The following is a 23,723-nucleotide window of genomic DNA, read 5'->3' as shown; positions in this document are numbered from 1 at the left end:
ACGACGAACGTTATCGGCCACCGAAATTTCCAGCTCATTATAATTAAGATCAGGCGTTTATTCATCGGGATTATCACGCCTAGCAACGACGAGTCTGGCCGGATGTATAATCACATCCTCAGGGCTCGTTCCCTACGTTTCAAACTGTTCCACTTCATTCCGCCTCCGTATTTATTGATTAAACTACTTGCATCTCACCGTTGTTTTCTTCAGGAGAAACGGAAACAGCTTCTGTTTAAACAGCCCGGAGATACATTTATCTCTGAGATTGTCCTTTCCTGACGTAGGTGGACGTAAGGTGGTTTTAACTGTTTGTAAATAAATTTCGACACGGAGTGCGCCAAGTGAAAATTTCATCGTCGAACTTCTTTTTCTTTTACCGTAAACGTGCGATCGATTATATGTCACGCACAAATAGATTCACGAAAATATTCGTAGACTCGTAGATACCTTCTATGAATACTTGTATTATGCGTGTTATACGAAACATTGTAACATTCCGTTGGCACTAATTGATGCGCAAGATACACAAAACCCTATTTCTGGTTGGCGACGAACAACAACGAATTAATTGATATCTTGAATATTGGCAAAGTCTACTTTGAGATATCGGAGCAACGTATACGTCATCCAAGTTAGGAAAAATCCAAAACAATCCCCATCGCTTTCTCGCATCAGCTAAAGTCCGAGTCCTCACGAGTTCATAACGCGTCAGTTGTTTTCGAGGTGCAGGAGAAACTACGGATTCTTCGTTAATCCTGGAAAATCAGTTCTTCTGCCTACGAATAAATCTAAAAGTAAAAAATAGAGAAATCGCGTCCGCGTGACCAAGTCGGTTTAAAATTAACGCTTGGCAACGCCTTAACAATTTAAAAAATTTGAAATCAGAAAGAATTTCACTGTTTTTCTAACAGTGTCTAATTGTCCTCTCTTTTCTTTTCCATCAATGAAGATAAAGTTTCGTGAACGTTAAAAGTCTATAATTCCTATATCTGATTCGTCCATCGTGATCAAACTTATCATCGGTTGATATATCGTCGTGCTATCGATAAGCCATAGTTACTGTCTCAATCTCCGGGGAATCCTGACGTTGTTTCTGTTTCTTTCCAATCGACTGCCACCTGTTGAGAGAGAGAAAACATGTCCACGGGCTTCTTTGCTCGAGCACTCGGTACGTAAGGTTATGGATGCGATGGTAAAATGATCCATCGAAGAAACGAGTATTTTCACTGATTTGTCGGAAGGATGGAATAAGACATATCTCTTATAAGATTATCTGTGACGTTGATTAAAGGTACGGGATAAATTGCATTGTAATTGGACGCGCGATTTACATTTATTATGACATTGGAAGGAATATTATATTTGTAATTATTTCAAGTAGAACTTAATTATTTAAAATCGTACGGCGTATGATTAAAGATTACTTTTAGATTAGAATCATCCAAACGTTACACGTTGCTATAACGAATTCAGATCTGCGCATCGTAGCACAATTTTTTCATGAATAAAATTCGAATTACCAACTCGGCACGTAATTTATTCATCCGGATGACTTTCGACTTGTAAAAATTATTCGTCTCTAAAATCTCCATTCTCCGTATAATCTGCATTTTTAATAATTAGCTTTCCAAATAATTCTACGAATAAAAATGTTCATTTCTGCAAATAATTGCTACAAATAATTAAATTCGTCAATTTTACGATTCCACGATTGCGATATTAATTTCGTCCTGGAAATTTATCGCGGAGCACAATATTATACGAGGCGGTTTGAATAAAAGATTTTCCCAACCAACCCATTGAAAATATCCTGTCAAATGAAAAATTCGCCGACGTCAAAACGAATTAATTTTGCGAAGTATTATTTTTTCATAAGAAACAGGAGCCGTTCTATATGTTTTTTAAATAGCGCGTCATTCAGAATATGACAAGAAAAATATAATGTGCTATTTAAAAGATACAGAATGATATCTGCCTTCTACTAGAAGATAATACAAATTTTTAATATCGATTCTCCTTTATATCGGTAAATTCTTCGTTTGATACCAATGAGCTTTTGTTGGAAAAAGTTCTTTGTTAAATTATCAGGACCAAAACCGTCTTGTACGTCAATGGATCGTCGACAGTAAAGGCAATCAGCAGTTTGTTGCCATCGGTGGCTAATAAAATCTGCTAATAATATCCCCGAGGACCATCGAGATCGCGGACGTTGTTCGATCGTGCACGAGCTTCCTGTGAAAGAGGAAATCTCATCGATGAAACGGAAAAAGGCGATTGGAACCGATTTTTTACCGATACGCCAATCAATGAACACGCGAGAGCACTCTTTCTCGACAAAGACCAGGATTCACTGGAACTTCTGCTCCGATATCGGAAGACTTACGCTTCTGTACAAGATTATGGCCCCGAGTAATGAATTTTCGCTGAATTCGTCCGTTCTTTGTAGCTTTTTCACTCCGGTCCTTTGATATTTACGATGAAATTTCATGACATTGCCATTTTTCCGGATTTTATGATACCAAAGAAGTTAACGAGAAATGTTTCCTCTGTGAAGTTGATATAACGAGTCTGATTTCTGTGAAATTATTTTTGTAACAATCTATTGCGAAGAGATAACGGAAGATATACGCGTTGTTGCAAATTTTTCCAATGAAATTGTCCATTTTGTGTGCTTTTGCGTCTATGTTCTTTATGGTTACGACCTTTTGAAATTAATTTTACACAGGACAGCAACTGTGAACTGTTTGATATTTGTTTCCTTGAGCGCTTATTTAATTTATCTTTAATTTTTTTTAGTAGGAAAGAGCGTGTTCTCTTGTTTGATATTAATTTTCAACAATGAGGTTAAATTACGAAACAAATGAAATACGCATAAGTAATAAACGGAATTAAACGAGTAAGCGATTCGGTATCATTTTAGTCATTTTTTGACATATTTTTTATGACGAAATCTAAGAATTTTTATATGAAGTTTATTTAAAATCAAGTCATTGAGTCGATTTTATCTGTACGTTTAAATTTATATTTTGAATAAATTCCAGCCAGTTTTATTTTTCTTCAAATAAAAACCACTCCGATTAATTACTATTTAAATTTGTAACGTAAATGTTTGCGCGCCAAGTTAATGCCTAACTGAGCGAAACACAATGTACACGACAGGAAATTAAAGGATGTAATCTGATAGATGTACCATATTTGCAACTTGACTGCTCAGAATGTATTTTTGAATATACTTTCGTGTAATACGCTTCGAGTTACATGTATTATATATCGCATTACTGATAAAACTTTCGCTGAATAATTATTGAAACAGGGTAGATTACTTTTCTAATTAACTTCTGAGCTTCGATTTCAGAGTTTTATCGAAACTTTCATATTAAATGCGTTGGATCAGATATTAACGTATCAGGTTGCCCGAAAATTTCTGCTGAGCGTTCTTTTTTTTTTTTGAAAGAAAAAACCAAATCGATTTAATCGAAATTTCTATTAATCAGTCTCCGAAGCAGTATACATTGTTATTTATGATCATCTATCTACAATTCTTCATTTATCCTATATTTTAATTATCTGTGATTTATGAAAACCTCTAAATAAAATTATAAATACACGAGTAAAATTTGGTAACAGAACTTTCTATAAATTTATATTATTAGAGGTAATGCATATTCACACCAGTATTCTTCTCCAACTGATTCCAATTCAACGAAACAAAACTATGCACTTATATGGAAATGCAGGCAAATCAGATACAGGTTAACAAGGGAATTGTTTCGATCTGCAATGAAGTGGTGCACGCGAGAAAAGGGTGTTCGCCTTTATTTACGATTAATGTCTTCTGAAAATTAGGATTAATAGCCTGTAGCGCTAATGCTTCCTATATAATTACTTCACACTCGCAACACTTTCTATTATTATTTTGCATTATTTCTGAACAAGTTTTGAAGAATAAAATATCAAACAAGTATAAATTAATAAATATAATTTGCAATTGAGTTTGGTTAAAAATCGAATGGAAAAAAATTGAATGATCTCACCGCTAACTTCATAATTACAACAATGTGTATCTGCAAATTAAAAATATCTCTTCTCTTAAACGCGAAATTGCAACGTTGATTGATTCTTCCAAGTATTCTGCGCAAAACAGTGTTTGGATATTACATTATTGAAAGGATCAATATTTTGCGAGATATTTTAGATTTTTGATAAGTCGCGAGTTTACTGAAGATATTAGAATCCTTCTACCTTCGCATAGTAAGCATCTCGTAAATAATTTCTTTATATTTTTCGTAACAGTAATAATACGGTAATTTATCTACTGATCACCAAAACATTATAATACACTATAATTTTGAAAACCGTCGAACATAATAATTCACTGTAGTGTACACGTTTTATAATCACTTCTTCCGAAGTGATTGCCAAATGACGACTGATTTTCTTTAATTGGTTGGAGATAAGCGTAATGTACATAATTTTACTCCGCTGTACAGTTTCTGTATCAGTTTCCCCTACTTTGGTAGCATCACATGTGTTAAAATCTTTCTCGCATTTTCGTAAACTTGAAACTTGATTAAAATTGGAACAACACCGCTCTACAAATAATTGCTCTTCTGTGTACGAAAATGGAACGAAGAAATTCCATGGAAATGGGTGTTGTCTATAAATTTCATGTAACGTAGTGGAGAGACGTCGTTGGCTTAGAGTAGATCGCATCGGCAAAGAATCCACAGCGTCGCCGCATAAAGAGAAGGAAATATCGGTTTTCGATAACGCGCCACGGAAATGAATTTGCGTTCTAATCGGTGTATCGAATTGGCTGGGACGCTTTGACGGCTTCCTCGCGAAAATTTTCCGCATGACTCCGTGGCTGGCCGCGAAACAGTTTGTCACGGGGCCAGCCACATTCGATTCTATCGAGTTTGTTATAGAGCGGAGCGAATGGTGGCCGCGTGGGAGCTAATTAACCGGTTGGACTTTACTTGGAAATTTGTTACGTTCTATATTTGCTTGATAGACCATAATTTATAATTGGAAATTTTGTGACACAGATCGTGAAATACAGAACTCGTTTTATATATACACGTTTTTAAATTCTTGAATATATGTGTTATCACTTAGATAGCTTGGGCCAGGTAGAGTTTGATTAGAGTAAAATGTAAAATAAAACAATTGGTTAGGATCTATTTCTTTTTCTTCCTGTTTTTTTTTTAAGTTGGTTTCAACGTTGCTTCAACATCGACATCCATTAGCAATGTTCCACTGTTCGTTTATATCTAAAATATTAATTAAAAAATTTAGCGCAGTTTCGATTCTATCAAATTTAATTGAAGAGTTCTTGTTTCGAATTCTTTCTGATAAGCGTGTATATTTTACGCAAGGTACAATGAATAAGATTTCTGTCACAAGTAAGACATTAATTTCTTCTTTCTTCATCCACAAGCCTTTTTTCTTCTGTTTCTAAATTCGATCGCAGCGTAGATCGCATATAGAGAGATTCTTTTCCTTCGCAGTGACATCCTTGTAAATTGTGACCGATGCCGGCTATTATAAGCCTGGAAAAATTGAACTTACTTACGGGAATACTATTCCCGTGAGATCTCGGTGACGATCGATCATACGATGCTAACCTTCTATTTATTTTTCAAAATCCTCCAACGAACATAAGCGAGGATGCCACGTCGACTTTCTGACACGTATATTACAGGAACTCGAAGAAAGGGAGGTCATTGCTTGAACAGCCATCACGAAAACAGAGGCTTTAAGGAGTTTGATACGACGAATGTATTACGAAATATAAAATGTTTACATTAATAATCTCCTACACTTGTACCCTTATATGCTTCTTTAAAGGGTTTCTTTTTTGTTTGAACGTGCGTTTGTTATTTTCAGAAAAATCGTGTTAAATATTTCGTGTATTGGATTTGAAAAATCAAATGAAATTTCATGCTGAACGTCGCTTTTAATATTTAGAGGTAATGTACAATATGTAAATCTTGGGTTGGAAAAAGTTTTGTTTCACGAAATGTTAAATGAAATAATGAAACTATATATTGAAGAATAACGATACAACTATCGTACTTCTATTCAATGCTGTTATTCCTAATTTTTGAGTCTCAGCTTTAATCCTGACTCTTGATTAATTTCCCAACTCAACTTTTGGCTTTCGGACAATTGAACTAATATTATCAACAAAGTTCTAAGCGTATAACAGGAACAAGTTTGATAATAAAATAAGAGCAGTTCTGCAAGTGGATTTACAAGTTTGTTGTTCTGTTTAACTTAAAATTGTGATATTATAGAGAAGTCGCTTTCGTGCAACAATAGTTTATAATTTGGCATTTATTATTTGTCAATTCGTTAATATTATATCATTAATAAATGAAATAATTTCTGTTATTTCTGTCTATCCCTCCCTATACTATCTTCAAAAAATATTTAAAAATTATTACTTGAATTATTTATTCAAGCTTTTAATTTCAAAGCTTCAACTTTATTTTAACAATATTGGATACTGTAATGTACAATTTCTACGTTACCATTGGAAAGAAGTTTCATTTGGGAGTTCTTCAGTCATCTCGAGGGAGGATTCCCGAATTCCCAGTATTCTCAATGGGGTCAAGTACCACTATGTAGAATGTAATCGTCGAAACGCCACGGCAACGTTTCACATCGATGTCCATACGATCGGATTACTTTGCAAGCTTCGTGAAATGCGTATGTCGCATGACTTTTAGTATCGAGGGCATCGTTTGCGTCATACGTTAGTTGAAAAATGTTGTCGAATAGATTCGATTTGTACAAATCGAAACCTGATCCACTCGCTATTTCGTAATTTCTACTTGCGGGGAACATGTCCCTCATTTCTATAAAATTGTCGTTTCTACACGTATCTCAGAATTTATGCAAACTTGAGAAATCATTAGGAAATTATCAAAACATTTAAGCATTATAATTTCATTTGGAACATCAGAGTATAAAAGATTCGGATTTTGGCTAACTTTTTAGAGTTAGTTCTAGTTATTGTTCTAGTTCTAGTTATTGTGTATTAAGAATTAATAAGTTACCAAATAAATGGGGAAAGTTATATTTAATAGGAAAAAGGATACATTTCAGATGAAATTATTTTGTAATACTTTTAAACGATAATTAAAGTTAGTGTGGAAATACAATGTTTACTTATAGTACAATCTAACAGTTCGTGTAGATCGACACGTATCTAAGCACCATCCAAGGGTTATAGCGAATTTCTTTGCATGATAGTAACACTTACAGTCTTTCTTGAATTTTTCATTCCCTTCTTGCCTCCATTTTCTGTTTCCATGTAACAACGAAGGAGAACGTTTGCTGTAATGGAGTTGCTCGTACAATAGTCGCATTGTGTAGGCTCTGCCAACTCTCCAACCTGTCGAGTCTTCCACTCCTTCGCTACTTCCGGTCTCTCATCCCCGTGTTCGAACACTTGGAGACTAGTCCGTTGTCTCGGCTAAATACAATATCGAACGACTTCAGCGAATCGACAGTCGCTGAATCGTGAATGTACCATGTCTATATGATGCATGGAGTCGAAAGTTCATTAAACCGCAGATTTTCGCCTGTTTCAATTGGATAGAAGGTTTCGTGACGTTGATCTTTTGTTATACAATTGTACATATATGTGAATAAAGATATACACTATTGGAAAGAATTATGCGAGTTAAAATTTATATAGATGTTAGCTTAGAATTTTTTGGTTGAGAACCTATCAAAATGGATAAAATTGCTACTGAGATTACTACGTGGATATAGAATATAAGGATTTAGAGAAATATGAGCTTAGAACTTGAAACCAGCTGGAACCAAACCTGTCAAATTTAAAGAAATTGGAACGAGCCTTAAAATATATGTAAAAGTTACAAGATACTTTTTGCAAATGCAGTGGATGATATAATTGATAAATAATAGATAAAATGATATATAATTGTTATACTTTTATATTTTTTATATTTTTATAATCTCTGCAATATTACTATATATATTTTAATATATCAAGTATAAATACTATTGTATACTTGTATTAAATATTTTGTAATTTCTACATATATTGTTTCAAACTTTATCGATATAATCATAATAGCCGACTGCTGATAAAATTTCAAAACATTTTGTATAATACAACTAATACGTTCGCAAAAAGTGTCTGTAGGTAATTGAATACTTCGGTAAGCATGTACATTAATACGTTTGAATCGCGCGCCCTTAGGACTGTTCGTCCATCGATTTTAGGTTGGCACCACTGAGACGCCAGAAACTGCGCTGCGCAGTAACGCGTCCGAGGCTGAATTCGAACTTCGTTCCAAGCAAGCTTTTGTGCAATATTCTTTTCTTCTCAGCGTATTTGCAGTGGAAATAATGAGTGTAGTACACATTATAGTGCAGAAATTGTCTGTGTGAAATTTCTTTCTTGTTCCATGTCGTCTTCTAAAAGTAAGTCATGCGAAATAACATTATTCTAATTTCACGAACCAGAGATTTGTTTGACAAGATTAATTAGATGTAATATTACACTGTTTAGAAAGTTCATAGCGATATCTGTGAAAGATTTCAAAATAATGTGTTCTAATAGAATTCACAGTTTATGAATAATTTACACGTATGTGTTTTTGAATGACTATAATATAACCACCTTTGAAAAGTTTTCGTCTTTATTGGCAAGGAATTATACTTCGAGTAGCTTTCATGGATCTCTAAAATATACATATATTTTGCAATTGAATAAGATTTGTGAAGATCAGAATAAATGTAGTACGATTATACTACATTCAGTGAATAAAGTAGAATTTTCATTGGTGCCCCCATTATAAGTTTCTAACCAATTCTTAAGTACTTCTTTCTAGTTGTCTTCGTCATTTACATAATAACAAAATTGGTTCAAATTTACTAAGATTTAATACAGGACATAGCAATTATAAAAAATGCTTTAAACTTTCTGAACAATCTAATATACATTACCAGTCATATGTATATACATAATTTTTCTATCAGCAAATATAACATACATATATATATTTTTTTTTCTTTTTCTTATTATATTGGGTTATTTTCTGATAGAAAAATTTTAATGTTTTCCATTGTGTTTATTTTCTATTTATTTTATTATGAATTTACTATTTTGTTTGTAAAATATTATAAAATTTGATATAGTTTCCCAATAAAGGTAACGAATATATATGTATCGCAATACTTATGACTGATAATATATTCAAAAATAGATGACTATTACTAACATGATACAAAAATATATAAAGATTAGTGATATTTATATATGATACCGATATCATTTTAATACTATACAAAGCTGGTATCGTTCGAAACTTTGTTTTGTCCATCACTGTGCTTTATTCTATCAGAGCCTTTTCTTTAGCAACTTCTTAGAAAATTATTTTACCATAAATGCAGAAATCATGATGTACATAAATAGAAGATACGAAATCGTATTGTAAATCGAAAGCTTTTCACGATAAATAATAAATCGCAATTTGAAGTTCCATGCTTCGTTGTTCGCCTTGGTTCCCTTTCATCAAGCATTTTACGGTCTTAATAAATTCCTCGCCGTTGAACGGAAAACTTTACCTATCAAATTATTTAAGATTCTGAACTTCTGTGCAAGCGTATTTACGGAGCAGTTTCAATTATTCGTTTTGCGATTCGAAAGTTCGATAAAGAGCATTTCGATGTGCACTTTCCAAATTATCCTGCGTTAAACGTTTTGATTAATTTCTAACACCCACTTGGTCTTTTCCAATGGGTCGAGCTTCGAAAATAAGAATAAATAGAATTGTAAAGCAGACGACGAATAAATGAATGAGGAATTAAAATTACAAATATGAACATTTTACTCGATATTATAAAATTATTATTGCTATTAGCAGAACAAACTTTGATTTGTTATTTTTAATGCAAAAAAGCGTTTATTCAAATAATACCCGACACTTTATACATGTTGTATATAAACTTATTCCCTGAAGATCAAAAGGACACCCTAGTATTTTCTCATTTCTGCGACCTTTATTCTGCAACGCAACTTTTCCACCTCCCAGCCCCCAAATAATCCATCTTCAGATTTTTTCCCTCCTAACGATATTCACGCCAGAATTTTGCATATACGCCCCACATCTATTTTTACATTCAATGTCGCAAAGTTAGGGTGTATGTAGACATAAAACCCACTCGCAACGAAACACAGCCGGTGAATGCGTATCGATTTTGCAACTAACGCGCCTTCCAAGCTACTCGGCCCATTCTCGATGAATTTTAAGGTTGACACCAACCTAACAGCGCACGGACGTCATCAGGTTAATATCGATATAGTTGCGTACTTAGTATCGGCATTATTATATTAACTTTAAATGCATTACACTGTAACATGTAAAATATTCGCTTAATTTTGCATCTGGATCGTATCAAGAAGCGCATTACTTGATGAGATATGGTCATCATTATCGCATAATATGCAGAAATATATATATACGATGTCTAAAGCAAAGTAATCGTTGTAACACGTAGAAGGTGAAACAAATTTTTGTTAGGTTCGATTCGTTTAAGTTTGTTCATAAAAATATAAATTTCATTAATATCCGCGAATTACTAATCATCTTATAAATTCTGCATGAACGATGAATTTCAATTTATAGAAATCGGTAATTCGATAATTAATTAATAATTCGATTTCTCCACCCGTTATCTACCATAGAATAGTAACTTTTTTCCTCATCTTTCATCCTTTCTTTCTTTCTCTTCCCTGGATGTCATTCGCTCGAGAGGGTGCATTGTTTCGATGATTATTCACGGCTGTTCACGTAACAGCGGCTGGAAGTTGAGAAAACATCGGTGATCCATGCAGGAGCCGTTCGAGGCAAAAACGAACCGGTCGCGTTTTATTAGAACGATGGAAGGCCGTGACGCGTCCTTCACGCGTATTTTCATCGGCGGAGAATTAATCTTAAAATAGGCGTCGTGCTGCAACATCGACCAGCCTCTGGTCGGTTGATTAAATATGCACGATTATATAGGGTGATTTTTAAACGATTATCGGTACAGCAGGGGTGAACGTAGGGGATGAAACGAGGGAATTGTGCTATGCTTTGTAATAAAATGAAACAAGTAAATTAGGTAGTTGTAAATTAGGTATATTGTAAATTGATTTCACAATTTATGTTAATTCCTTTATCCAGATTTTAAGCAAATGGGTTAATAGGTTTCTTTGAACTGAATCTTTGACCCGCAAATTATTGAAATGAATTGTTAAATTAGGTTAGAATATATGGAACTTCTGGTTTATACGAGGCGTGCTTCAAACACACTTAAAAATATAATTTATATTTCATAAAGACTGTGCTTTAACGTCTTTTAACCCTCAAAGCTCTCGTAGTGAAAGCTTAGTATAACTTTTAAACGTATGATCAGTGTTTGACGAATAAATCACGAGAAGCATATTAAATTGTAGCTGTTTCCTGTGACGTTCCATGCCAAAGACTCTTGTTTAATAACGGAGAGTGGAATCTCATACGGGAAAATGTCACCCCAGGGCAGAAATCAGTTGGTAAAAAGTTTGCGAATTGTGTTCCGTGGAAAGATTTGTCTCTGGAAAAATCAACGTTAAATAAACGATTCCGGTCGCTTTAGAACAGTTTGATCATTAGAAAAGCAATAACTAGTGGTTAGGATAGTTAGAGAATATTATTTTGTACAATACTATGGTAGTTACGCGAAGATTTAGTAAGGAAAGTTGAGTACAAGTTGGTAAACTGGACTTCGATTAATTGAAATCTAAATTGTTACTAATTTTAACCAACTGGGAGCTTGATTGCTTTTAGTCTTAATTAACTGGAAAATTCACTTTGACTTGGATTAACTGTAAATGTATAAATGATTACATTTGATTGTTTCGCGTTATTCATTAATTAGTAACTATAATTTTAAACAATTGCCGTCTTTCCTGAAAAACCAGTTTCAGGAAAATTGAGTGTAGAGATTCTAACTGCAAAATGATATATCTATTTGATTTAATGTCACACTTAACTTGTCAAAAAAAAAAAAAAAAAGAAAAAAAAAAAAAGAAAAAAAGGAAAAGCGAAGCTCTAACTTGTTAAATGACTAAACTATATAACCTTTTGAAATAAATAATAATTCAAACTGTATTACATAAGTATCTAAATGAATAGCAATTCATACCTAGTATAAAGTCTTTTTATAGAAAATTACAAATTTGTCATTTCGAGCACTCCATTAATTCTAAGCACACACTACAAATTCATTTTCCAATGTGTTTCGAATAACCGATAATTTATTCAAAATTTCTTTCCATCATTTCACCGAAGCTTCTCATAATACTCTCTTCAACATAAAATAAGCCGTCGATCAACCGAGATCGACGTGTGCGCAAGTGCAACGGATTTTCAATGAGTAAGACGCACCCCCATAAGAGAACACCGCGCGCGTCTACCGGCGAGCAAGCTTTATCATGGCGTTCTGAGTCGACCTACTTTCCTCCAGCCGCTGACCCAGTTTTAGCTTTACCCGTCGTCGATCCGCTTTCGCTTGCTATGTGTGTATACTGTATATGTGTATACTGTATACGCGCGCAGCTATACAGGCATTCCCTGTTGCGCCCAGCTAGCCTGCCTATCGTCCGTAGTATACTGTATAGCATCGTACAATACAGAGAAGTACAGAGAACGCGCCCTGCTACCCACTATGCACAGCCAGCCAACAGGTAGCTGCGCTGGTCCCCTGGCCCGTATAAATAGACACAGCCGGGATCATCCCTGGACAGACGCGACTCCCATCCACTTTCCACCCTCTCTATGCTACTCTTCTCCGTGGTTTTCTCGTTCGTGTCTCTCTGCGGGAGATATATATGCTTTCTCCTTTTGTTTTTTCTTTTAGTTCGAACGATTTTCCTTTGGTACCTGTTGAAAATATGGCAAGGTAGTGAAATGGCGATTGGATATTTCTGATAGAACCCTATACAATGGTAACGATAAATAAATCGCGGATTTTTATGCAGTTTCATATTTTTATGAATATAGCTGAAAAATGGGATCGAAAAAATGGGATTTGTTTCGTGTATTAAATATTATATTTATTTAATATAGATTGCGAACTTTTATGCATTTATAGAAAATTTGAAAGCGCAGATTTTTCTTTTCTTTTTCTTGTTGGACGTTTGTCAGTGTTCTTTTGTTCTTCCTTTCATTTTCGCTTAGTTGATGGTTTATTTTGTGACTGCCTTAGTGATATTTGTATCTTTTCATAAAATTTATAGGACATCGGTTATCGATCGTAGAGAGATACAGTGTTCGAGATAAAAGTAGTTTCGATTCTTTCGAAATGAATTGAAATTCTATGTGATCGGTTAAATGGTTGTATTGTTATGGGATGATGGAATAGTAATTAAATAAATGTTCTGACAATTATCTGTGATAGATTAATGCATTCGATTTGATCGTTGGAAACAAGAGTTTTTTTTAGATTTCATTTATACAGCGATTGACAATGTATCTGGTCAACCTGTGATTGTACTTTATTTTGAATTAAACGTTAATTATATATTAAATTACACATTGAATATAAATTTACTGTTATATACCATTAAATTAAACTATATGAAATTTTTCTTGCAAAAGACTAATAATATTGGATTTTACAAATGTATACACATTGTTCCCAAAAGCTTTTCATTTTGAAAATATGATAAATTAGCTGCAACTAGCTGTAACTGTAATTGTAGCTGAAAACTGCTAACAGCCATTTCATGTCTAGAAGAAAAATTATATTTATATACGCAGAGGCAACTAGGCCAAACCATAATCTAAGAATAAAAGCCAGAAAGAAATTTCATTAGATAAAATGAGATGGAGTTGTATGGTTACGTGATACATACGTTTGCACCGGAGAGGTTTTAAGGATTTAAAGTCCCCTTTTAGTTTTATAAATGAAATTACATGATTCGTAATTTTGCAAAATTTATATATGAAAGACAAAGAACGTATAAATCTATTGTTTTATTTCTCTTGTCTTTCATACAGATCTGTTAATGCATATCGATTTTTAAAAAATCAATTTAATCTTGTTATAATATTCTGTGCTAGTTATCATCAATTTATCATTAATTCATGCATTTTAATAAGTATATACATTTAAATTCATATTTTAAATTCGACATTGCATCCCACTTCATTACACAAATGTTAAAATTTCTCGCTTTTTTCCATTCTAAAAGATCTGTCATCAGATTTTTTCCGAGTATCCTTTCCTTTTTCTTTTCTCTTTCACGTATCGTTGCAACTGCGTCGTCTCTTCCCTCCACTTTTTCCACATCTTTTTCGATGGATTTCTCTTGGTCGTTCCTCAACTGGTTAATGCATCGTTCACGAGCAAAACCAGCGACTCTTCCGCTGCTGCTTCATTGCAAGTCACCCTAACGAATATCGACTCCAGTTTCTTCCCGTTTCCTTCTTTCATCCCTTCCTTCATTTTCCATCCGCCTTTGCCTCGCTACCCATCGTTCACTCTATTTTTATCCGGTGCGTGTTTTCCTTCCGGAACCTCGACCCAGTAATGGCTTTAACCGGCTCGTAATGGGAATCGCTGACTCGTTGTCGTGCTACCGCTATGGTTGTCGACGTGATGTTTCATGTCATATCGTCGAGTATCGATGGTTCGTCGATCATGGATACGTTTTATCTCGAGCGATAAACGAATCTCTGCTAAATTACATGTATAGAGACTTGCATTATTATCCAGACAGTAAGGTTAGACATTATGTGAGTATCCTGAAAACCAAAGAGATCAACTCCACTGTTGATAAATTTTTCAATTTCATTGCGTAGATAAGGTAATTGATGTTCAATTTTTAAGAAACAGATGATTTCTTTCCACGAATCCATTTACCATAAAAAATGGCACTAATAACAGTGAATTCCAAAGTCAACATAAAAAATAAAGTTAACTTTCAATTCTCAATGACTCATTCAGCTTACTGTTCGTTATTTAGGAAAGTATGTGCATCGAGTAAATAAAATGCTTCTACCAACTATAAAAAGATATTAGTTTCGATATATATTAAAAATTAAGGTTTGAACAAAATTATTTACTTATATAAAGTTGCGCAAATTAATCTAAGCATAGTTAAATAAAAAAAAAAGAAAATAATCTCGACTTAAATACTCGAAGTTTAGTATAACTAAAATCTCCGGTTTTCTTCAACATTTTCGTTCTTCGAAATTAATCACGCGAACGTCAAGATATGTCGTCCGATTCATCACAGTTACTATTGTTCCCTGGCTTGATGAAAGAACGTGGAAAATTGCGGTGTTAGATCAATGCGAGTAACGCGTGAACACGCCATTTAATGAAACAGAGAACTGTTCGTGCAGATTGAGGGGAGTTCTTTCTTATGGTGGATACTGTGGTTGAGGATTAGCCCAATGACCTTGTCAAAGTTTTCTCTCTAAAACTGTTTACGACACGACAACGTGGCAAAGCATTATCTGTAGAGCTCAGGACCTAATTCGCTGTCAGATAATGGTACATAAACGAAAGATCGAGCCATTTCCCGTGTATTTTGAACTGTGCGTGCGTTATGAAATTTTGTAGAACATTCTCAATTATACAAAGTTTCTAAAACTTTTACAATATCGTTAGTAATTCTAGTTTCTAAATATACAGCGAGTAACGAAAGTTCGTGTATATTTTATGAATTTTATATCGTATATATTTTGTAATTTTTGAATAAAATATCAAAATATGAGAAAGTGGTTTCAATTCTGTAAACGTCTTGCCATCTGTACACGACTCGAAGTTACTTCGATAAGAATTAAAACTTGAAGCAGTACATCAACGTATGACACATTGAAACGAAGAACGATGCAAAACTTTTTAACAATCTGCACTTTTCTACCGGTTTAAATATAAGTCGGCAAAGACAATACGTCTCTCAAAAAGTCGAGGAAGGATTTACTGAGAAGTTAACCGTCGAATTAAAACTTTTGCATACGCCGTGTTCATGAATATTAAACTCTGTCTCCGGTGCCAAACTTCCATGGATTTCATGCGAAATTTACATCGCTTCTTCAACATAGAAACTCTCCGCAGAGAAAGACTCAAAACCTTAAACTTTCACTAGCAAGACTAATTAATATCAACTCCCGATATCCTACCTTACTCGCTACCTTACCGCACTTTATTTTACTTTCTTTCTTTCTTCCCATACTTTGCCTTTCATCCATTTTATTGGCCCATTAAAAACTAAATGTACATAAAAATTTTTATAAAATACACAGAATATAGAATATAGAGTATTATCGAGAAATGTAAATAAAATATTTTAGATGTTGTTTTATCGATGTACAGATAATGCATCAGAATATATAAAATAGTTTTTACTCAAGCTCGATAAAGAAAAATCAGAGACATAAAGAAAGTTCCATGATTCAAGAAGAAAAATTCACCACACTACCATAAACATTTCAATCTTTTCAAAAAGTTTCATTACTTGAATGTCACTTTATAAACTTCAGAATGTTTATATCTCAGTTTATCTCTTCGTTATTTTAATTTCTATTACACAAGAAAGTAATATACCGATACTATATCAAACACGTATAAATAGGTCTCGTGTATTTTAACTTTTAACTTCATTTCCAGGAAAAATATTTTGAAAAGTGTAATAAAAGGCTCTGTAGTCTTTAGTTTTCGTCCGCTTGACGTTCGACGGATAGCAAAAATCCATTAGAAACCATCCGTGATCTGACGAAGAAAGATTGAACGAGTAGTTGTAAGTGGTATGAGAACGTATGTAGTTCGATGTGACAGCCGTTTGATAAAAATGAACTGCTCTTCAGACGAAGATTAATTACAGCTTCTGAGTTACGGATTAATGTCAGAAACAAGTAATATCGATTATTGATTAATTATGTAACAATTAGTTTAATGTAATCGTGTTGTATGACACCATATTGACACTTAATCCTTTGAACTTACGTATTAATTCTACATCGATTTTATTCACTAATGCCCCCATATCAAGCGTAATATACGCGTGTTTTAGGTAAGCATTCCTTTAATAAAAAAGAAAAAAAAAAAAAAGAAAATAAGGGATGCAAAAGATTAATAAACTCCATTATGATGAATTTCTATAAACGTCTCCCCTTAGCCGTTATAAGCACAAACGTCACGTTTCGAGGAATCTTAAACAAAATTTACTTGATTAAATTCTCCTTGGCACCCTCGTCGTTTCATTTGACGGATGAATTGTTCCTCAATGCCATTGTTCCTCTGCACCGTAGTTTTTCAACCTCTCTCGTTCCTCCAGCGCTTCCATTTTGTACCCTTTATTGAACTTCGTTTCCCTGGCCACTGGCTTTTCACATTTTGTCGTCGAGAAGCGAAATGTTTGTTCATTTCGCGTCTCTATAGACGCGGCGAGAGTTGTTTCATTCATCGGTGGCTTTGCTTCGTTCGATGACTGGCCAAGAATTTTATTGGTCAGTGTCGAAACCTTTGAAACAATGTAATCATCGAATTGCGTGGAAAAAACAATCCTTTTGTAACGAATGAGTTTTCTTTGCCAACTGGCCACTTTGATGATTATCCAGTTTGCTTTTGCTTTGTGATAGCACAATAAGAGCTTTCAGCTGCGTTTGTAATAGCGCTTGGATCGACTTGGTGACACGATTTCTTCTTCGTTTGGCGACTTTTCTTTTATGCTGACCAATCGTGTTTGATTCGTGTTGCTTGGGTTACTGACAATAGAAGGAGCTGAGAGTTTGTACATTTATAACGATTCAGAATACGTAGTTGAAGAGTTCCGGCGTTTTTGATTTAGCTTTCTAAATTGAGATTGCTTGCGCGCAAAAAGAAGATATAGATTTTATTATTATTAACATGAAAGATATAATTCGAGTAACAATTAACATTCATTTTATTAAAAGTATGTTAGGCGTACAATATTTGGTGATTGTACAAAAGAAAAATCCGACATCAGTCATTTTTACACGATATAATTTAATAATTATAATTTTAATAAAAGTAGTAAATTCTATTACATTAGAAATAATACAAAAATGTTTAATTTTACGAACTCTATAATAATCTTTTTTCAATAAAGTTTGTTATTTTCCTACGCGTTTGGATTATACCCTCGACTGCAATCTTTTTTTTTTGGATAAAATTTAAATGATCCTGCTAATTGACTTCCTGAGTATCCTCTTTAACTCCTAACGATACTCAATTCTATTGAAAAACATCATTTAATGTTGCTTTACATAAACGAGTTTAAATACTTATATCTGGAAAAAGTGGAATACATAAGGTCTCTGAAAAAAAGCACTGTCATGAATAAAGAGAATATCCTTTGCCTTTTATTGCGATTCTTTTATTTCAACCTTTACCTCTACTTTCATCTCTCGCTGAAAAAAGGATTAGCATACGAGACACGTGGAAGATGGCAGAAATTTAAGAGACTTTTTACGCACGACGACATACAATATTCTAACGAGCTTTCAAGCATCCTTTTTGTTTCGTTTCGTTAAAACCTGCATGAAATGGTCTATTAAGTTCTCTGGTATTCCTCATCTCGATATTTACCTATTCAAACAAGGCAAAAAGAAGTGAGAAATCAAGAACAGAATGAAAAGAGACAGGAGAGGTTTATTTTCTTTTGCGTAATACGTTAACCTGACTTACTATCGGGTCTGTTTGCACGTAGGACGTTTGAGAAACAGGTTGTGTAGGTTTAGAATGGAATATTCCTTCTTCGAACTTCTCGTATTTATTTACGCCGCGAAACGAGCAGACGCGCGTTCAATAATTTCAGTTTACAGGAGAACTATTTCTCCGTGAAGGAGCAAGCGTTCACAGCGCTTTCATTCCACTCGTTTAGCCAGCTTCTTTTTTTCGATTTTCATCGCGTTATTGCATTGCCAGCCAATTATTTTCATCTTCCGTTGCCAAGTGTTTTTGTTTCCCTCCAGCGTTATCGACAATTTTTCCAAAGGTCTTTCTCACTTTTCATTTTATTCTTCTGTGTTTTCGTTTTTATTCGGGTACTTTGTAACATATAATAATTTACGGATTGGCAGAAATATTAGTTTATCCGTCACTGGACTGCAGATTTTTATACATTTACGAGAAAGCACAGAAATACTCAGAACGCGCATAATAAGAAGAAATATATAAATATATCAAAGATATAATACTCGTTATAATAGTTAATAAATGGAACAGTTGTCAATCTACTTCCATCTTCTTAATTTAATGATATTCATAGAAATATGAACTTGCATAAATATAGGCAATCTACTCATCGTTATTATTCAGTGCGAGACAGAAACACGGTCGCTGAAAGTGCTTTCCAAGTCTGATCCTAGCGATCCACAACAAAGCGTTCTTCGTTTAATTATTCAACGATTCGTCTGCGGAGGAAACACTTAGTTTTAGTGGCATACTCAGAAACTGTTTTCCAACTGGTAGACCAGCGGCTACGCGTTTTCCTTTCTTTTAGATTGAGCTTTTTAATCCCTTTTTGTAAAAACCGGAACGTTTCAACCCCTGCGTAATGAGGTCTGTCGAAAGGAGGAAAACGAACGTTTGACGAGAGAAGGATAGAAGACGAGAGAAAGATCGTGGTGGTTTTTTCATGTTCAAAGGAAAACCACCGTTTGAAAGAGTTTCTTTTCCTCAAATTCCTCCGGCAGCTTACCAAGATATTTTTAATTGCCCTGTTCGTACCTTAGTAAATTGTTTGTAGCACTAGAATCGATCGATAGAGGAATATGGTATTTGCACTTTATAATAATTAGTTGGTTATTAATATCTTAATTACTTTTAGAAATATAGCTATTAGTAGATTGCGGTTTTCAATGGATTTATGGGAAGCTTATGGAAGGTTTAAATCAATTAATAATTCTTAGAATATTAAACATTTGTTATAATATTTAATAGATAAAACAAAGCTTTTACATTATATTTATAAAAGTGTGAATAAAAATCAGCGTTCTAGTTGTTAGTGTTACAATCAGTCGGTTGAAGTTTCGTTTGAGGACAGCATAATTTAGAGCCCTTTATTTTCCTATTATGTTTTTTATTTTATGTTGTTACACTTTGTATCTCCATTTTACATTTTGCATCAAAAAGGTCTTCTTCTCTCTCTTTCTGATTCGTCCCTTTACCAAAAATACATTTTATTCTTTAAAACAATTATCTTGTACATCCATTTTTCAAATTAATCTCCCTTTTCCAATATTTAATCGTTTTTACTCGCTTACAAAAAGTTCTATCATACATCATACATATTATATTCTACAAAATGCCAACGTTGGATACTCTGTTCAGTAAAATCTCACGGAGCTTGGTTTTTTTTATAAAGAGCCTTGTAAAGCGTCAGGCATACAATTCCATTGTGATATTCCAGCGTGTACGTGCTTGCAGGGATTTCAACATTTAATCTACATAAAAAATAGGACGATTCATCCACGTGGGTAGATCCTTAGAAGACATTCGAATCATTCGCGTATGTCTCTCTCATCGAGTGGAATTTAATCGAAATAGAATGAACACAGAACATGGAAATCTGCTCGGTGAATTATCGTATCAAAGATTATATTATTACGAGTGTTGGTATTTCTGCACGTATAGTTTTTTCCACTTTGGAGACGATAAGATGAGAAACGAGGGCCATGCAGTCTCACCAGGGAAATACTGACATTAGTTTGCATAGTTTTTGATACACCTGTTATGCTCGAGGCAAGATACACAAGCGAATTGTTGTGTGAGCGTGAATTTATATCCAGGAACATTATGGAACTTGTGGCTGATAAATTTGTTGGATAGTATGGTGCATGGTATTGTTTATTTGAGGATTGAAGGAGTATTAAATATTATTGGATCGTTTAAAAGGTTTGTTTAAAGCTCGGGAAAAGTTGAAGGATGATTTACGATTTCTAACAGTAGATAATTGATAGTAACTTAACATCGATCAGCAAAAACGCTTCCAATATTATCATTAGACTACAGATTTCTATGGAATTTCATATTCTTATTAACGTAACTAAGGGAATGTAACCTGCATAAGGATTTATCTTATCCATATTATATGTATTTTGTATATATCTGCGAATTAAGATTTTTCATAAATAAAATCCTCGGTCTAATTATCATTAATACTATTAATGAATATTATTATCATTAGATGTTGAGTATTATTTAATTACCTATTCTTTGTTTTATGTATTAAAGGAACATAGAGAAAAGTATTAAATTTATGAAAAAAGTCCATAATATTTTTGTAACAGAATATCGCATACTGCAGGTCGAACGAGTAATGGATAAACATTGTGGAGGCGACAAGCTCATCAGAAAATTGGCTAGGCTTTCAGATAATTTAAATTGTAGATTTCAGCAGGAAAATGTTTAATATTTCATTATTATACATTCGAGTTCGGAGATATTTTACTTTTAAATTTTGACCCGGTTTGTTTGCATAATCGTAATGTTTCTTTTCTTTGATACCTTTCAATAGTGCATTCTAAATATAAAAGCTTCGCGCTGATATTTCTTTTGTAATACGATACATAAATTCGATATGTATAATACCTGTATATCTATAATGACGGACAAAGGTATTCGAATACTCGCAATAAAATTCTTACGTGAATATATTTTTCTACTGCATCTTGTAACACGCATCAAAAACGTATGTTTATAATGTAAACAATATATACGAAAATACAAAAATTTAAGACAAGAAATTTTAAATTAACGATTGTGGTACACGTATCCTTCTTAACTTAAGACTTTGGAATTTACATAATTCCACGGAGACAAAAGTAGCTACCCTTGAAAAATTTCAGTTTTCACCTCCCCACAAGGAAGTTCCCTTAAGATTTTTGAAGCTTCCCCTTTTCGTTACAAGGAATTCCCCTTCCAAATGATGTAACTACTCTTCTCCAGTTTTTAAAAAAATTCCCTGATGGGTACTCCAAGGTTTTCGTGTCCCTTAGGCGTATCCTACATTCTCCTTTCTTTTTATTAAAAAATAGGAAAAAGAAGCGAAAGCAAGGAAGAAAAATAGAAACGAGTTGTTTTTAACATATTGGAAACTGCTGTTTCTTTCTTTACAGCAAATCCTTTCAGAATTGAGTGGACTTTTTGTGTCCCTTTGGAAGATTTGGAAGGTTTCCCCCTTCCATTTTCAAGAGGAAATTCTCTTGGAGTATCGCGAGTTATGCAAACGGGGAATTTTCAAAGAACTTGTGAATAACAATTTCGAAAGCAATTCGTTAATTTGATGACGTTTAAAACGAAGCTGTATATTACTGTGCAATCTTTTGGTTTCAATCGAAGATCGCGGAGGAAGAACGTGGTAGGTTACATTTTTCATGTTTTACAGAGGAACAGTATTACAATTCAATATATTGTCAAGGAATTTTCCATTGTTAGTTTTTGCTCTTTTATTTGGCTTTAATATTATCTAACATATGTATTTTTGTCACTTTCTTGAACATTTCAAAATACATTCAAAAAACATCGTGATATTTTATAGATTTATGAACTGTGTCTGAAAAGTTTGTAAGGTCAGGTTTAAAATACTTTAAAAAGACCCTCCGTGGATGAACATATTCTCATACGTTCCATGGATAAACTAGGTCGTTTATATTGATGTCCAATTTTTGTTATTCGTAAAAAGATGCGAAAAATTTCTAGGATGCTTCTTGAAACTTTTGCCATATACATTAATATGTAATATATGTCTTGATATACATTATAAATTTCTATATAGAGGTTTGGAAGAAGTTTTTGGGAGAGAAATTCGTTTCACAGAGATTTATGAGCAAAATTTCGTTGTGTGTACAACGGCCGCCCATGAAAGTTTAACAATTCTTCTTCCCAACTATAAATATTAGGAATGCAGAAAGTTCCCTTCTACCCTTTGAATAGAATTGAAACTAGAAAATCAACAAAAATGGCCTTACTATATCTTCTTCCTGCAGTCTTCAATTTATACCAAGGAAATTAAAAAGAAGATTTTAACTAATTTTACTTTCAAAATTAAAAAAAGGGATATAGCGGAAGAAAGCGAGTGAAAATGCTTATTTTCGCTTTTTCCATCGTTTTAGATCACAACGCCGTCGCATTGTTTGCTTTCAATTAGAAACAAGTTCGAGCGTCGATTCGGGCAGTTTCGGGGAAAAAATTTCTACGCGAACGAACTTTCATTACAGCAATTAAATATTTGACGTCCGGTCTCTGTAACCGATATGTATTGTCGTTTTTGAGAATCGTTGACTCGGTCGAAAATGTCGCGTTTACTCGACTGAATTCGAAATTCTGCGTTCTGTGTTTCTGAATAATTTTCACGATACGCAGCGCTCCATGTGGATTTTGTTGGGTTATAATTATGAAGAATAAATATGAGATGAAAACATTGTTCGTTAAAATTTTCCATGGTTTCGGTGCTTTTTCCTGTTGCTTCTTTTTTATCGAAACATTTTATACCTCTATAGAGAGATTACAGTACGTTCTATATATTAACAGCACGAAAAAGATTACAGAGTATACTATATTTGTTTACTTTTTACGTTATTCAAGTTTGATATGCTGCTGGTTTAAAGATTTATTAATTTTATTTTCATATGTTGGAATCGAGGGAGTTTTGAAAAATTCTATAAAGCACAGCGAGA

At 33.6% G+C, this 23,723-nt stretch overlaps 1 protein-coding gene and 1 long non-coding RNA gene across 14 annotated transcripts in view; one reads left to right on the top strand and one right to left on the bottom strand.

The window, feature by feature from the left end:
• The window catches only part of LOC100651767, a 158,263-nt gene that overhangs the window by 14,355 nt on the left and 120,185 nt on the right, over window positions 1–23,723 (top strand). For 3 of the 13 annotated variants that reach the window (XM_048409470.1, XM_048409469.1, XM_048409467.1), the window contains exon 1: window positions 8,319–8,466. The exons of 6 other annotated variants lie outside the window; for them this stretch is intronic. In XM_048409470.1, coding sequence (XP_048265427.1) covers window positions 8,451–8,466 — 16 coding nt within the window. In that variant the 5' untranslated portion in view covers window positions 8,319–8,450. Of the gene's footprint in view, window positions 1–8,316; window positions 8,467–23,723 lie in introns of those variants that run through there. 4 more of the 13 variants (XM_048409468.1, XM_012312634.3, XM_048409473.1 and 1 more) reach the window with 3 other exon arrangements.
• Window positions 11,148–12,814, bottom strand: LOC125385822. Its single transcript, XR_007225472.1, has 2 exons — window positions 12,214–12,814; window positions 11,148–11,622 (listed from the first exon to the last, which is right to left on the bottom strand). It is a non-coding gene; the product is annotated as an uncharacterized LOC125385822 (long non-coding RNA).

The sequence above is a fragment of the Bombus terrestris genome, chromosome 10 (genome assembly GCF_910591885.1).
Source record: "Bombus terrestris chromosome 10, iyBomTerr1.2, whole genome shotgun sequence".
Lineage (NCBI taxonomy): Eukaryota > Metazoa > Arthropoda > Insecta > Hymenoptera > Apidae > Bombus > Bombus terrestris.
The sequence above is the reverse complement of the archived record's forward strand: the minus strand, read 5'-3'. Positions and strand labels throughout refer to the sequence as shown.